Source organism: Arvicanthis niloticus, chromosome 22 (genome assembly GCF_011762505.2).
Source record: "Arvicanthis niloticus isolate mArvNil1 chromosome 22, mArvNil1.pat.X, whole genome shotgun sequence".
Taxonomy (NCBI): Eukaryota; Metazoa; Chordata; class Mammalia; order Rodentia; family Muridae; genus Arvicanthis; species Arvicanthis niloticus.
The window spans coordinates 9,310,770-9,327,910 of NC_133429.1; the positions used below are offsets into that span (position 1 = coordinate 9,310,770).

The following is a 17,141-nucleotide window of genomic DNA, read 5'->3' on the forward strand; positions in this document are numbered from 1 at the left end:
TGAAGGGGTATTGGATTTTGTCAAATGCTTTCTCAGTATCTCATGAACTGATCATGTGGATTTTTTCATTGAGGTTGTTTATATAATCAATTACATTGATGGGTTTCTATATACTGAACGATCCTTGTGTCCCTAGTATGAAGCTTACTTGACCATGATGCATGATGGTTTTCATGTGTTCTTAGATTTGATTTGTGAGAATTTCATTGAGTATTTTTGATTCAATATTCATGGGATAAATAGGTCTGAAGTTCTGTTTCATTGCTGGGTCTTTGTGTGGTTTAGGTATTAGCATAATTGTCACTTCATAGAACTAATTGGGTGGTGTTCTTTCTGTTTCTATTTTGTGGAATAGTTTGAAGAATATTGGTATTAGTTCTTCTTTGAAAGTCTGATAGAATTCTATACTAAACCCATCTGGTCCTAGGCTTATTTTGGTTGAAAGACTATTAATGACTGCTTCTATTTCTTTATGGGTTATAGTACCATTTAAATGGTTTATCTGATCCTGATTTAACTTCAGTACCTTGTGTCTTCTACACCTGCATCTGGATTTCAAATAGACTTAATACTTAAGAAATGGGGCTTTTGAAATTTAGTTGTGGATTTGTAAAAAAAAAATAATAGTGTAATTTCATTATTTTCATCTTTACTCAGATGTACACCCTTTATAGTTTTTACATTTTTGTTTTTATAAAAAAGTTTTGTGTGTGTATATACACATATACACACATAGTTGAATTTATGTGGATTCGAACTCATACATACAACACATAAAATAAACCTCATACATCTTATTCAGTCTATATCATGTTATTTGTGTTTTCAGGCCTGACTATGTTTTAGACAAATACCGTGTATGTTCTACACTGAGAAAAACTGTTTATTTTATATTTTGCTATATGACTCCTTTGTTTACTCTGAATACATTTGTTTTAAGTAGCATATATAACATTTTATTATGATATGAGTTTTGAAAATAAGTCTTAGAAGAGAAAACTAAACTTTGATCTTAGATTTGAACTTACACAGTTGAAATCAGGGTCCAGAGTTGGACAAAATAGTCATATATACATTTGCATGAAGGGGACATACTACTGATGAGAGACGTTTAACAATGGTTCTTCAAGCACAACAAGAAAACTCAGGATGTGCAGAGCTTCACTATACACTTGAAGAAGATACAAAACTGATTGCTGTGAATAAAAGTGAAGGTGGCTATGAAAACAGATGTAACTACTGAAGCACCTGCCTCTACAGAGTTCAAGGAACTTGTTCAATTGGATATCAATTATCTTATGATGCAATGCAACTTACAGAGCATCATCTTCTCAGTATTCACACTGGATCATGTCATAGAGAACATCACATCCTGTCTTAGAGACATCTCTGTAAGATTGGTAACAGTGGAGAGTATTGGAAAGAATATATAGACACTACAGGATGACTAAACCATTAGAACAGGGACTTTATGCAATGGAAATTTGGTTTTTAAAAAGAACTGTAGAAATTACATGTTCCATGTTATGATCTCATTTTCTCCTCAGATGTAAAGAAAAGTCATGATAAGAAAGAAAGAACTTGGATAACATCATGTTTCCATAGTGGCTCTGTTCCCCAGCTTTACCAAGCATGCACTGTCCCAAGAGTTAATTCGAGAGGACAACTCTTTGGAAAAGAGCTGAGTTCTATTTGTCTTGATGGCAACCTGCCCACAGGCAAGTCTTGTTGTGAAGTGCAGATACTGCTGTTAATTTAAGTTGCCCATGGGTGTTTAGTTAGACAGTCACAGAGGTGGAGTAACGTTTGGTACTGTATTATTGCTTGACTACATCACCTATATGCATAGCTTTCAAGGAAAATACAATAATTTACATTTTACACCAGAAGTATGAGACATATACAACTACGTATCCAGTACCTTATGAATCAGTGTCATTATTATAAATGTAATAATACTGATTAGTTATTTTCTGTGTATTTGTGGTGATGCAGAAGGCATTCAGGTTACAAAATGTGAAGGGCATGCAAGGCCTAAGTGAATTCAGTTACAACAAATAACAATTTTCCTTCTTTATTAGATTCAGAGAAATTACAAGCAAATGTGTCTGAAACCGGAAAAACAATTTTTCAGAATCCACCATCAGCAGCAAAAAACCAACTAGTTCGTAAATTTACACCTACTGTTTCCATGGACGGAATGCTGCCTACTCCAATACTTGTGAGCTTCATTTTGTGTTTCTAGAGCTGTCCTATTTCACATAATTTCTGGGAATCTTTGTTCTAAGTGTAAATTATTTCATCAATCTGATGAATGTATAGATAACCTATTCATGAGGGTAAGAGTTTTGTTAAAACAGAAATAAAAACTACTGAAGTTTGAGTCTTCTAATTTAAAGAAAAATGAAAAGAGAGAAAAAATTGTATTCCCTTATTTTGTACTGATTTCAGCAAAGACCCAAACTCACCAGCATGTTGGATGAAATGGATCTATGGAAGTCTCCCCCTCATTCTTCAACTATCAATTCTGTCAGCTGTGTTATGATTTCATGTTAACCTAGAATTTACCTTAATAACATCGCCTCTGAGATTACTCCATCTTATAATTAAAAATATCTATAAACCTTTATTTGATATTATCAATGCATTAGATGACATGTTGTTATATATATATACATATATATATATATATATATATATATATATATATATATAGAGAGAGAGAGAGAGAGAGAGAGAGAGAGAGAGAGAGAGAGAGAGATATCTTTTTATCCTAGTAGATTATATATAATTGCCACCTAGTATGGTTTAGTCTATTTTAAATACTGTACTAGATTTCCACTTAGTGCATGATAATCATTTATGTTCAGCATCTATTTTAGCACTAAGTTTTCATCAGGAATTTATGCTGCATGGGAACAAGCTTATCTTGTTAGACACATGAAAATTACTGCCCACTCCTCAGGTATTTTAGATCAGACTTTTCCGTCATCAATAACTGTAATCATGTAATCAATTTCAAAGAGCAAAAATATGGAGCAAATATGTGTGTGGTCATCATTTTTACAGACTGAAAACATGGGAAATGACTGAAATTGGGTTCAGTTCACTGGGTTCTTAAATGTGACAGTATCTTTAGATAAAGATAGTTGAAAATAAGAAGTCACAGAGGAAGGAAATAAAAGACTCAGAAGTGCAGTGAAAAAAGAAAGCTTTCTTAAAAACACAAATGATAGGATTTATAATAGAGGTTAGGGCAGACAGGAAGTAAAACAGTGATTTGATTTTTGAAAGAGAAATGGCCAATAGTAACTTAGATTGGCATGCTTGAGAAAGATAATCATAGAAGAAAAGAAAAAGTAAGAGAGGACCATTCACCAAAATGCTTTGGTGTGGTTCAGTCCTGAGGATTATCTGATTCCAAGACAACCTTGGTGTTTCAAATTGGGAATCATGGTTAGGGAAGATACTATGTTTGGAAGCTAAAAAGAAAAAAAGTTCAATGCCTTCTTCATTCCTTTCAGTTGTAGCTATGCATTCATAATTGCCAAGGTTCTGATTTACCTTAAAAGACGTACATCTTCTGTTTGGATCTGTAATAATAGATGCTTGTCCTTATACACACGGGATATATTATCCATAATTATGGAAAAGGGGCAAAATTTAGATCAAATTGTTAGGTTCTTATTAAAAAATCGTACTGGTCCCTGAGGTATAAGATTAACACTCAACTGCAGATTGACTGGAATGAAGAGGCCCTGCTTATTGTAGGTTCGGTTTTAAAGGTAAGGAAGGTTTTTGCATCACCAACATTCTCCATCCCTAGAAAGATGCATATGTGCTTTCTGGCCTTGAGATTACCTGATGCTCACAGTTTCTTTGAACTAAGAACAGATGACCTCTGGAGGCAAGGGAGGTAAAAGTCTGACAAGCTCAAAGATTGATCACAAAGACACAGATGAACATCTTCTGTTGGAAGTGAACTTCCTCATATATCAGATGGGCTTTGTTTTGGCATTACTAATGTACCCACTGATGTCACCTCTATAACTGTAGCATGTGAATGTATAGCAGAAGAAATAATAATAGTAGTAATGGTGTGTTTTATAATATATATATCTTAAGTCATTCGTACCAAAAAATGTTTCTCACAAATAACAAAAACAGTACAAACTAGGAACTCCACCACAAACTAATAATAGGTTATAAGAGACTTGGATGTTACTGTCTGTCTAGTAGATACATGTTTTTTTCCTTCTATAACCAAAAAATATAGCAGCACTTTCATTTTTGGCAGATATTGCCATTTTAACCCCATGTCAAATAATCAAAAATTAGCCTAACCTACATCTAAATAATCTACAACACTTAACTTAGCAGTGAGCAGCAGTAACTCTGGAGCAAATATCATTGATTTATTTTTATTTGGGCCATGATCTGAGTTTTCCTCTAAGTAGTCTGTGGAGCAATGGCCCCAGACATCAAGAGAAAACATAAAGGTCTGAGAGTAGATATGCTTAATAACATTAGGTAAAGGAACTGAATTATCCCTCCCTGGCCCTTGAGCTTGGCAAGTGTTTCTGGCTCTTCTGGCCAGAAGCCTGGGGCCTCATGATGTGAGGAAAAGTGGATCAATAACTGAAGGTGACCATGTGTATTGAGAGCAATTTAAAGGTACAGGAATATCTGGGAATCATCCATTTTTCTGATTTGCTATCCTTCGCCCATGAAAGTTAATTGTTGTATTTCATGAACAAAGACACTTTTCTGTTCTTCAAGTAACCCACTGCTTACAATTAATTTTATTAGTTTAAATAGTTGAATATTTACAATTTTTAAGGAATCGTTGTGAAACTGTAAGACCTTCTCACAGGTAAAACAGGGTGGTCACGTAAGAACATTGGCTACTATTCCAGGTGAGCCTGTAAGCAGAGTTGTACATGTATATTCCAACTTTACTGTGAACTGAAAAGTACTAATTCAACAAATTATATGATCAGAATGAGGTGTTTTCTGGCCCTGTCATTGTTTGATGGTTGATTATTTTCTGAAGGAGCACTTGGTTTTGTTCCTCGTTGTTTTCTTGTTTTTAAAAGTTATTAATATTTCTTTTTTGATATTATTATTACACATTCATTTATTCATTTTACATCTTGAATGCTGCCCCTTCCTCATCACCCTTCACAGAGTCTCTTCCCTTCTCCCCTGAGCTTGTTAGGGTCCTTTGTGTTGTCTTCCCACCCTGGCACATCCACTCTCTTCAGGGTTAGCACACCTTCTTCTACTGAGGCCAGTTTGTGAAGGGTTTCCACAGACAGTCAACAGCTTTAAGGATAGCCCCCAGTCCACATGTTGGGAAACCCACATGGAGACTGAGCTGCACATTTACTACATACATGCCATAGGTCATGATGGAGCTTTGGTATTCTTTTTGATAGCTGCCAATAGTCCAGGTTAGCCAGGTTAGTTGACTCTGTTGGTGTTACTGTGGAGTCCCTATCTCCTTCAGGACCAGGAATCCTTTCCCCAACACTTCCATAAGAGTCCTTGAGCTCCATCCAATGTTTGGCTGTTGGTCTCTTTATCTGTTTTAGTCAACTGCTAGGTGGAGCCTCTCAGAGAGCAGTTATGATAGGCTCCTATCTGAATGTCCCACATAGGAGCTGGCCTCCTTTGAGACAGGCAGAGCTTTAGGCTGTGAAGTAAAGTGCAGATCTCTGATTGCAGGTAGTAGTGTGGACTGGAAGTCAGGAAAGACAATATGAATAGACAGTAAGTTTACTTAATTGATACTGGAGCCAGAACACTGCCTCTTTGATTCTAGTGTTACATAAGAACACATAAACTCCTGCCTGCATGTTCCACTTTTGAGCCAAAATTCTGGTTGGTGACAGGTTGGGAATCTCTTAAGAAAGTAGGGTCTCAACCAGCTGTTCTCAGCCTTCCTAATCTTGGGACACTAATATAGTTCATCATGCTGTGGTCATTTCTAACCATAACATCATTTTGCTGTTGTTTTATAACTGAAACTTTGCTATTATTGTGAATTATAATGCATAATGTATGGTATATCTGATATTCTGGATATATGACTTGTGATCCCCATATGGATTTTGACACACAATTTGAGAATCACTGGTCTAACATGTTATTTTTATACAAAAATGTTTCCCAAATACTTTCTATACTGTACATTGACCATTACTATTCTTGTGTTTTGTCATTAAAAAAAAGTATTTCACTAGAAATATACAAGGAAACTGGTCTTCTTCAGATTCATATGAAAATTGGATTAGTATCCCAGATGAAGATTCTGTGCTTGGAAACAATTCTGCCACACAAAGGTAATGATAGAGTAAGATCTTGAGGAACTGCACAAATATAGAAGCAATGCAATTTGAAGGTACATAGGCTTGTATTTACAGGACTATAAAAAGGAATGATGTCCTATTCTGACAGGTTCCCTTTTTTCAGACATGTATAGTCACTTTAAAACCAGGTGCATTTCTCAAGCAAGAGTGTAATCCCAGCATTTGGGCATCTTCTACATTATAACTGCCATGGTTTGCAAGACAGTCAATGCTACATGGTTGTGTGCAGCTCAACCTAGAGTATTGGTTTGAGTTCCTGTATGAGATAAATAAATAAGTGTGTATAATATTTGTGGATTATTTACATCCTAATATTATTACCATTGTATTGTGAATATTGTACCTATTAAATACTTGTCATTGATTAGTACGTGAAGCTATTACTGAATTTGTCTTTCTTAACTATAACTACCTAGAGAGGTCTGGGTCAGGTATAGCTTTGAGTTTTTGAATCATTTTCCTGGACGTTGATACTGCATAGAATGATTTCTTAGATAACAGAAACTTTGAGCTCCTATTTCTACCCAGGACCTCAGCATCTCTGTCTTACCCATAGCAGAAGCTTTTATAACTGTATTGTATAGGGTCACTAGTGTGTTTTATACTCCTCATGTTCCAGTGTGGCACAAGTGTGTTATGTCTATTTATACTACATTAGATATTAAATGTGTCCTCATGGTGGCGGGAAAGATGGTTCACTGTCTAACAACACTATGTTTCCATACACTGAACACACACGGACTGTAACTATCTTCATTCATTCTATTTCCAGGGAACCTGACACCTTCCTCTGGGTTCTGTGGGTAGCATGTAGCACACAGATATTCATACATAATTTAAAATTTTTCCCATAATTCTATAGGGAGAAGTGATTTGCAGAAAATTTTCTAGGCAATACATTAGCTGTATATTTTTACTTCTTTTGAATTCTGATTGTACAATTAGCTGATCTACAGAACATTTACGCCCAGTTTTGTATTTAGAGTTTTGTAAGTAACATTACTTATTAGACAATCAACAGTAAAATTCCCCTTTTTCTTTGTATAGTACTCCACTGAAGATACCACAACCATATGTCCTCTTGGTCAACCATCTTTTCTGTGAATTATTAAAAATTCAAACCTCTTCCAGGATTCACCTAGACACTGACCTCCTATCTCTCCACTTAGCTCCTCATGTGCTGTGGGATCAGACTTGCAGGAACTCATTATTTGGGAGTGACTGCTCAGAAAAGGTAAAATGATCTGATTTTTCCTTTTGGGAACAAAGTCCTCATGGTGACTCAGGAATTGGGACTACCTCAGAAAGCTCACTGATGTTAAAGGACACCCTAGGATTGCATTCTTTCGGAGTGGGTGATGCATTGATCTGTTTCTGGAAGGATTGGAAAGGGAGATAGTTGATGTAGCTTGAAGGAAGTGAATAATTTCTTTTGGTTCTTTTGTTCTTTACTTTTTTCTTTCTTTTCATATACTGATTTTTAGATACTGATGTTTAACCAACAGCATGCTGTGTGTCCAAAAGATTGCAGTCAAGTTGAAAAAAATCCAGATGAACTAGGGTTTTGTGTATTTGTTTTCTATTATAACTGTACTGGAAGCACATGATAGTGGTGTGTCATTGCTATGAGATTATTACAGTTTTGAAAACTCACCCCAACTGCATTTCTAGTCATAGGAAAGCAAATTGCATACAATTATGTACTATTTGTATATGTGTGTGCATATATAATTATATATAATTATATACATGTATATATAAACACACAATATGTGATATAAGAAATATTGATAAAAAATTGTATATTTTATATAATTTCTATTATTTTAGCACCAAATCCTACTTATATAAAAAAGAATTGTGTATATTTGCATTAGTTCAGGTCTATTTACCTCAGGTTTTCTGTAGCTCATACTTTAACTATAAAACCATATGTTTAATATTTTTCACACTTCATTTGTTTACTTTATATCCTGATTGCAGGACCCTCCACTAAGTCTGCTCCCCACAAACTTCTCCTCTCTCAGTTTAGTTTTAATTTAAAACTTGATTTAATCTTTATTGTTTTCAGATTTGGGGGAAAGGTTATCAGAGAAGAGGGCAGGTATGGAAGGACAGGAAAATGAGTGTTACTGGGTTGCATAAGAAGAAATTCACAGAGCATCAATTAGGAATATACATATTGACAAGGAAAAAAGATAAAAAACAAAAAAAGAAAGCAAGGGTATATGTTAACCAATAGTTTCCAGGAATAAGGTGCACAGGAAGGAAGTCATGGTGATGTTACTCATAATGAAGTAGGAAAGCCCAGGGAACAGCTTGTTCACTTTAGAAAGTGGCTTAATTTGCTACTATTGCTATGATAAAACGCTGATGAAAAGCAACTTATGGAGGACAGGTAACACTTCATGATTTATTTCTAGTTATCAGTTAACTGTGGAGAAATGTCAGGGTCGAAACTGAAGCAGGGTAGGAATCTAGAGGCAAGGACTGAAGCAGAAACTGTGTAAGAGTTGTGCTTCCTGTCCTGCAACTCATATATTTCTTTGTCTGATTAATGGCTCAAGGGAGGCACCATGCTGGAGATCTGGGCCCTACAGTTTCATTTGTTAATCACAACAATGTCCCATAGAATTCCGTACATGCAAGGACAATCTGATGTAGGCATTTTCTCAACTAAGATTCCTCTTCTCACCAGCTTCTTATTCATTTTTCTATTTCTTTAATGAAACACCAGGAGTAAGGCAACTTATAGAAGTAAATATTTATTTGGGACTTGGAGATGTAGAGAGATTATATTCCTTCAAAGTCATGAGATAGGAGCATGGCTGCAGGAAGGAAGGACAACCAAACAGGAATCAGAGACCTGGTGGCTCTCATTTTAGGCAGCAAACATGAAGCACAGAGAGGACACAGCCAATGGCAACTGGCTTCTGTAACTTTAAATCTAATCAATGACATATTTCCTCCAGGAAAGCCAAGCCACTTAAACCACCCACAAGGTCTCACCAAGATGGTATCATATATTGTGATGCCTGCAATTAGAACATCACAATGAAACTCAACCTTCTCCCCACACTCCTCTAAGAATCACTGATTTGAGAAACCTCTGAATCGTTAATTTGATTCACTCACAGGTATTCTGGCAGTATATCAGTTCTGAAATGTTACTTTGCTTTACTAGTTCCTCCATTCTTTGCAATGGGTATGAAATTTTAACTATGTTATCTAAGTTGCAAAAGTGTCTCCATTTTAGATACAAATTCATTTCACAGATTCATATCTGCTTGTAGTAACTGCTATTTTCTTCATCATTTTAGATTTTATTGTTTTATTGATTTCAATTTCGTAAACTATTTGAAATGACAGAAGATTTTGTTTTTGCCATTTGATGTTACAGGTGACTTTTATGCAAATCATGATTGACAACAATGTAGATGTTTTGGGAGATGATGACAGTACAATTTGTAATGATATTCAAAAGAGATCTGATGACCTAAAAATGTCACTAAATACTGCTGGTAAGTCACCTGTTATGAAAAGGGCACAGGTGGCCACAGTGGGAAAACCTCAAATGCTATTACTGAAGAATTAAAGATTTCCTCTACACTTTCCCAGGAGGAAAGTCCTCCTTGTAAGGGAAGTTTTAATTGGTCATCAGATGAATGGACGGATGATAAAATTCCCTGATTTCATAAATTTGTAAATATCAGAGCAGCATTGGGGCATATCATATATTAGAGTATGGGAAAAGTTTTTAAACAACATTTTAATTAAATTATATATGAATACATGTAAATATACATATGTATACCTATAGACACAATCATTTTTGCACACACAGACACAGACACACACACATGCATATACACAGATAGATAGATAAATAGATAGATAGATAGATAGAACATGCTTACATGTGTGTATGACAGAAGGACTCCTTATTTATCCCATGTAAGACTTCCAGAATATTACCTGCTATATTTCTCACTTTTCTTCCCATCTACAAGTCATGTAGATATCTTGGATGTGAAATTGTTTTTTTTTTTAAATCACTTAAGGAATTATTTGATTTTAAAAATCTATTAAATGGACTACAAGACTGAAGCATATGCCAACAAACTTTGCTATCCTTGTGGAAAAACACTAATTATTGTTTGATTTACTTTGAGAAATAATCTTGTCATATGCTTAGGATTTGCTGTAAATATTAAGCTGCACAGGATCCATTATAACACATATGTAAAGAATAATAAAGATGCTAAATAAAACATATCCAATTTTACAGGTAACACCATTCAAAAGAAGATATACTGTTACCTCAAGTAATTTTTTTTGTGTGTAGAGTCCAGAAATGCACTGAAAATGTAGTCTTACCTGAAGTGTTTTGAATCTATCATCTGAGAATGTTTGTCTAACAAAGACATTTTATGTTTTATTTAGGATGGGACAATGGAAAAACTTCAACATATAATGTTCCACAAAGGAACTATTTGTTACAAATAGTTTCACTCAGTATGCACTTTTTCTGTTGTGTATTATATATATTTATCTACTATAATACATTTTATTAAAGTGTGTTATTGCTTATACTCCAATGTGCCTGAATCATGATTCTTCATAGTCTTGGGAAATGGTATTTTCAGTATTCTCCTGTACATCTGTTGCTCAGGCACCTGTATTTATGTCACAGATCCACTAGAATCAATTATTATTTCTTTTCCAAACTACAATCAAAATGACATTCTAAGTACTGCTCAAGAAATGGACCTTGGGTTTATCTGACCAAATTCTTCTACATTCTCACCATAAAACAGTCCCCATTGCTCAGAATGAACTTTGTAGTGGTACAATAAAATCAGACTCACTCCTAGGTATTAGACAAAACAATTTTTCAAAAAAGAATTTATGTTCCTATTTTTGTGAATAGGTTCTCTAGGTAATTATTTTCATTAGGAAAAACAGGTCATGATTTGAGGGCTCAGGGTATCATCATACAGCAGTTCTGATGTCAGGAGATTGGAGCTACTGAAGTCGTTCACCTAATTGAGAAGCAGAGGACGATGAATGTTCATATTCAGTGAGCTTCTTCTTTTATACATTCCTGGAAGCTTGCCTAAGGAACAGTACAGCCCAGTTAACAGTGTTGCTTTGCCCACATCAGTTACTTAAACATAGACAGAAACTAATGACATTAAATATTCCCTGAGAGTTGTGCTCAGAATCTTTTGTCATAAATAGTTCTAAATAAAATTCTATTGACAATCAACATTAATCCTCACAAGAGATAAAATTAGAGTTGAATCACAATTTAAAGAATATAGGAAATGGTCTGAAATGAAAGGCCAGTGTCTAATGCAATTGAGACACAAGCTTTGTGACATGAATTTGGGTCATCAATACTTACATTAAAAAAACAAACAAACAAAACCAGGTATTGTGCCACAATCATGTGTAAAGTAGAAGTTTCTACCTAGAGATGGAATTTGCAGATTGGAATGAATGTGTTTTTCTGTAGTGACCAAAAGAGATCCTGTGTCAAAAAGAAATGGAAAAAGACCAAAACTTGACTCTGTCCTCTAATATACATAAGCTCAAAGCTCTAACTATATTGCCAGTGAGCTATGTATCTTACATGCGTGCGTGCACACAAACACACACACACACACACACACACACACAGATGATACACATTTGCACATGTATCACATATACTCAGAAACCCACATAGGTATACAGTATATTTGATGTAGTATCTCTCTTCATAAACTAAAACCCTTATCTCAATGCCAAGCATTCCTTATTCATGGTTTGTGTTTCTAGAAAGAGTCTGTGATTCAAATTTGAGATATGAAAATCATAGAAAAAATCCCTAGTAAAGAAATTCATAAATACCACATTAATTATTTCTAGGACCCTCTTACACTCCCATTAACACATATTTGAAATGTTTCATTTATCACTATTATTATTTTAAATTTTTATTGAAAATTGAATTAAGGCACTGTGATCTTCCTTTCCTCCCTTTAGCCCATTGCATGCACCTCACTCTCAAACTCATTGTTTCAATATTGTTATATAAGTGTGATTATTTGTTTAAGATTTTATCTATAAAAATAGAAACACTTGAGTCCACCTTTTTGTGTTTATGTATATGGTTTCCAAGGTGAATAGTCTGTATTGGACAGTCCTTTAGACTATCCCTTGTAGAAAAGGCTAATATTCTGCCATTGCATTAACATTGCATTGATATTGCCATCATTGTGGTTTTGCATTCATTTTCTGAGATTTCAAAACACCCTTTCAGGTGTGCTGCCTCTTAGTCTTTATAACCCCATTTCTGCAATATTCCCTGAGGTATAGACACTGGTGCTATGACATACATGTATTCTTTGGTGCTGGGTTTTCCCCCAATCCACGGATCTCATCTTTGTGTCCAGTTTTGGTTTTCTATGATGATCTTGATTTCCTGTACAAAGAGGCTTCTTTGATGAGAGTTGATGGCTTCACTTGTATGTGGGTATAAGAATGAAATTTAGAATGCTGCTGTAAGGAATTGAGCTGATCTAGTAAATCAGCCTGATAAATTTTCATGTCCATGACCTCACTAGCTTCCTAAATCCAACTAGATTTCTGCTGCTAGCCATGATTTCTTTCAATCTCTTTGAGAGTAATCCTTCCACATGTTAAAATATTTCAAATTACTTTCCCCCAAATACTGATGTTTGTCATAGCCATTGGCTTCCTCTCAGGAGTGTCGGGTTTAGTGCCTGTTGCCAAATAAATCTTACAGGGATGCCTCTGAATTCAACTGATTCTAGCAGGATATGACTTAGAAACCTCTGGCTTGAAGTTGAGTTTCTCTGGTACATAAAACAGCAGGCAAGTTGACATGTTAGGGAAGTAATTAATAGCTGCACCTACCCTCCTGCAACACTTATGAAGTATGTCAATAACCAGTAGAGAAAGCTATCAGAAGTGGTGCAATAAGTGACACTTACATGTCCAATATTAATATCCAATATTACACTTACATGTCAGTAATATCCAATATCTAATCTTTGATTAGACTTAAGTTTATTTACTTTATCACATAATTTAACATAGTTCTGGGTCTTTCATTTGGTTTTTCAGAAAAAAATCTACACTGGCAACACATGTATTTCCTATAATTCTTTGTCTAGGATGGAATCTTGTGTGCCTTTCCCTAAGTCTGCAAATTAAAACATATAAGAAACTGTTGTTTTAAAATACATGAGTCAATTATAAAGTTGGGCCTCTCTAAAATATTGTCTCAAGTTTTCCAAAGGTCTTTAAAAGTCAGTTATTGCTATCATCTACTGTTACCAGGACACATATTTTGTTATGCTCATTCTGGTTATCTATACTCCATGACTGCACAGATACCATAGTACAGGTAAATTCAATATGTTAGAATTTCTCTTGCTAATGGACTGCACCTCACCAATAGGCTGTGTTGGGATCTCATGAGGAACACTATCTCATGTGTTGTCAATCACTAACTTTTTATCATGGACACTTCATGCTTTGGGCTTCTACAGAAACTGAGGCTGCACCCCATTATTGTCCTCCCCTACCTTATAATAGTTCCCAAGACTCAGCTGCTCCCTAACATCCCTTCATGATTTCAAAACCAGGACCAAAAATATGTCAGAAACCTATGAACTTCTCATAATTGTTGTGGACTCTCACATCAAATCCAGGAAATCTTAGCATTTTAATCAGTGGATATAATTATGCTGTTTTGCGAGTTTTTGCCGTCAGTTTTTACTATATTTTGAAAATGTTACTAGAGTCACAGATTCCCTCTTTACTCCTATAGTCATCTTTTAACTTTTACTGATAAAATTGTTTTGAAATCCACTTTTGTGCTGGATCCCAATATGGGCCTGTTACTGGACCTCCTTTCTCTCAAGCTCTTCTCCATTTTTGTCCTTGCAGTTTCTTCAGACAGGAACAATTCTGGGTCAAAGCTTTGGACTGTAGGAAGTCAACCCCATCTCTGCACTTGATATCCTGTCCCTCTACTTGAGGTGGACTCTACAAGTTCCCCCTCTCCAGGGTAGTGCTCTTCAGCAATGGTCACTCCACTTGAGCCCTAACTGCCCGAATAGCCTGCTTTCTCCTCAGGACTTGCATTTTCCTTCAGCCTCTCTGTCAACCTCATCAGACCTGCAGTTCTTGACCATAAAGACCTATGGATTTTTACCATACATACCTGCTTGTTCTGCAATCACACAGATCCAGGATACTCATCAAAGGCCTGCCACACCTGGACCATTGAAGTTAACCACTTCTCAGTACCTACTACAACAGGAACATCAATGGACCAGGACTGAACAGATGGCTAAAGGATCTCAAAAGAACCCAGTCAACAAAAGCCAGAGCAATATGACACATCCAAAGTAAAGTTACCCCCACTATATCAGGAACTGGATATCCTAGCACAAGCAAAACACACAAAAAATAAATGACCCTAAATCCAATTTTAGAAAGATGATAGACACCTTAATATAGTGAAGAAATACATTCACTAGAGAAGTAAAGAATGGAGGATTTAGCAGAACAGAAGGAGTTGAAGGTGTTTACAACCCTATAGCTAGAACAGTATCAACTAACTGGACCACCCAAAGATCCCAGGGTCCAAGCCCCCAACCAAAGAGTATAGGGGGAGAACCCATGGCCCAAACTGCATATGTAGCAGAGGATTGACTTATATTTAATCAATGAGAGAGGAGGCCCTTGGTAGAAGCTCAATGCTCAAGCATAGGAGAACGCTTGAACAGTAAGTTGGGACTGTAGGAGTGAGCACCCTCATTGAAGCAAGAATAGAAATGACAGGCATTATGGCGGGAAAACTGGGAAGGGAGAAACATTTGAATTGAAAATAAATAAAATATCCTACCAACAACACAAGAAAATACAAACATCTGAAAGTCGTTAAAGAGGATACCAATTCTTTAAAGATATACAGTAAAATACAGTTAAACAGATGAAAGAAATAAAATTGTGCAAGTCTTTAATGTGCAAATTGAAGCAATTAAAAATGCCACAAACTGGGGGACTCTTTAATGTGGAAAGCGAACAGCAACTAAATATGCAAACATTACCAATAGATCCAGGAAATGGAAGAGAGACTCTGAAGCATAGAAGACACAATATAAGACATAGATTATAGGAGTGGATACAAAATATATGGTACATTTACACAATGGATTATTACTCAGCTATTAAAAACAATGAATTCAAGAAATTCTTAGGTAAATGGATGGAACTAGAAAATATCATCCTGAGTCAGGGAACCCAATCACAAAAGAACACACATGGTATTTACTCACTGATAAGTGCATATTAGCCCAAAAGCTTGAAATAGCCAAGATTCAACTAACTGACCACATGAAGCTCATGAAGAAGGAAGACCAAGTGTGGGTGCCTCGGTCCTACTTAGAAGGAGTAACAAAATACTCAAGGGAGCAAATATGGAGACAAAGTGTGGGACAGAAACTGAAGGAGAGGCCATCTGGAGACCATTCCACCTGAGTATCCATCCCATGTATAGTCACCAAAGGTAGACACTGATGTGGATGTCAGGAAGTGCATGCTGACAAGAGCCTGATATAGCTGTCTCCTTAGAGGTCTGCCAGAGTCTGACATATTCAGAAGCAGATGCTCACAGCTAACCATTGATGAAGGGGTTCTCAATGGAGAAGTTATAGAGAAGACTGAAGGAGCTGAAAGGGTTTGTGTCCCCATGAGGAGAGCAACAATACCAACCATCCAGATATCCCCAGGGTATAAGCCACCAACCTGGGAGCATATACGGGGAGGGACCCATGACTCCAGCTGTATATGTAGGGGAGAATGGCCTTGTTGGACATAGGAGAGGAGGAGATCCTTGGTCCCATGAAGGCTGAACACAAAGTTGGGTGGGGGGAAATTGAGGGTGGGGAGGTGGGATTGGGGGTTATGTGGGGACACATTCTCATAGAAGCAGGAGAAGGGGGATGAGATAGGGGATTCCTGGGTGGTGGAGGGAATGGTGTAAGGGGATAAAATCTGAAATGTAAATATAACATCCAATAAAGAAAGATAAAAAACCCATCCTTTCCTGTACAATATCTTTATTCAAACGTGTAGAGAAAAAAGTATAGACACCAATGGCAATGAAATAACAACAGGAACTAATATCAGATGATATTATCTAGTTTAGGATCAAATTTCACATTTATAATTTCATTACTTGTACAATTAAGACAGACATACTCAAAGATGTCTTGGGCTGGAAATGATTAACCTTCTGCCTGAACCTATTTAAATACCGCTCACATGTCAAGAACACATTGAAAATAATGCAGTCCTTATTTATTCCAGGCAAGAATAGACTTAGAAAGTATAAATTTCAGAAAAGCTTCACCATATTCTGGGAACCACGGCAAACTTAACCCGAGCTTTCATTTTCAGACTTCATATCTCAGCCTTCGTTTCTAGTTCTCCCTCTGCTTTTGTATTACTGAGATGTCAGAATGGTTCACTACATGCATTGCCATGAAGAACGGGTGCGGGGAAGGAATATAAAATAACCACACTTTAGAGGAGGATCACACTTGGGGCGGGGTGAGAACAATGACCTGGTTTAGCTGTACTAAACTAGGATCTTCCATGAGCATTTTGGAGGGAACTCTGTCAAAATCCGAGGTCACAAAACCCTAAATAGCCCCACCAGCACAGGCACCATGGCTCTTCAGTGAC

General features: G+C 36.1%; 1 protein-coding gene across 1 annotated transcript in view; it reads left to right on the plus strand.

The window, feature by feature from the left end:
• Positions 1 to 17,141, plus strand: part of LOC143436481 (rho GTPase-activating protein 20-like) — a 40,631-nt gene that overhangs the window by 21,685 nt on the left and 1,805 nt on the right. The window contains exons 10-14 of the mRNA XM_076920861.1: positions 2,082 to 2,221; positions 6,235 to 6,344; positions 7,419 to 7,605; positions 9,772 to 9,892; positions 14,523 to 14,692. Coding sequence (XP_076776976.1) covers positions 2,082 to 2,221; positions 6,235 to 6,344; positions 7,419 to 7,605; positions 9,772 to 9,892; positions 14,523 to 14,692 — 728 coding nt within the window. The remainder of the gene's footprint in view (positions 1 to 2,081; positions 2,222 to 6,234; positions 6,345 to 7,418; positions 7,606 to 9,771; positions 9,893 to 14,522; positions 14,693 to 17,141) is intronic.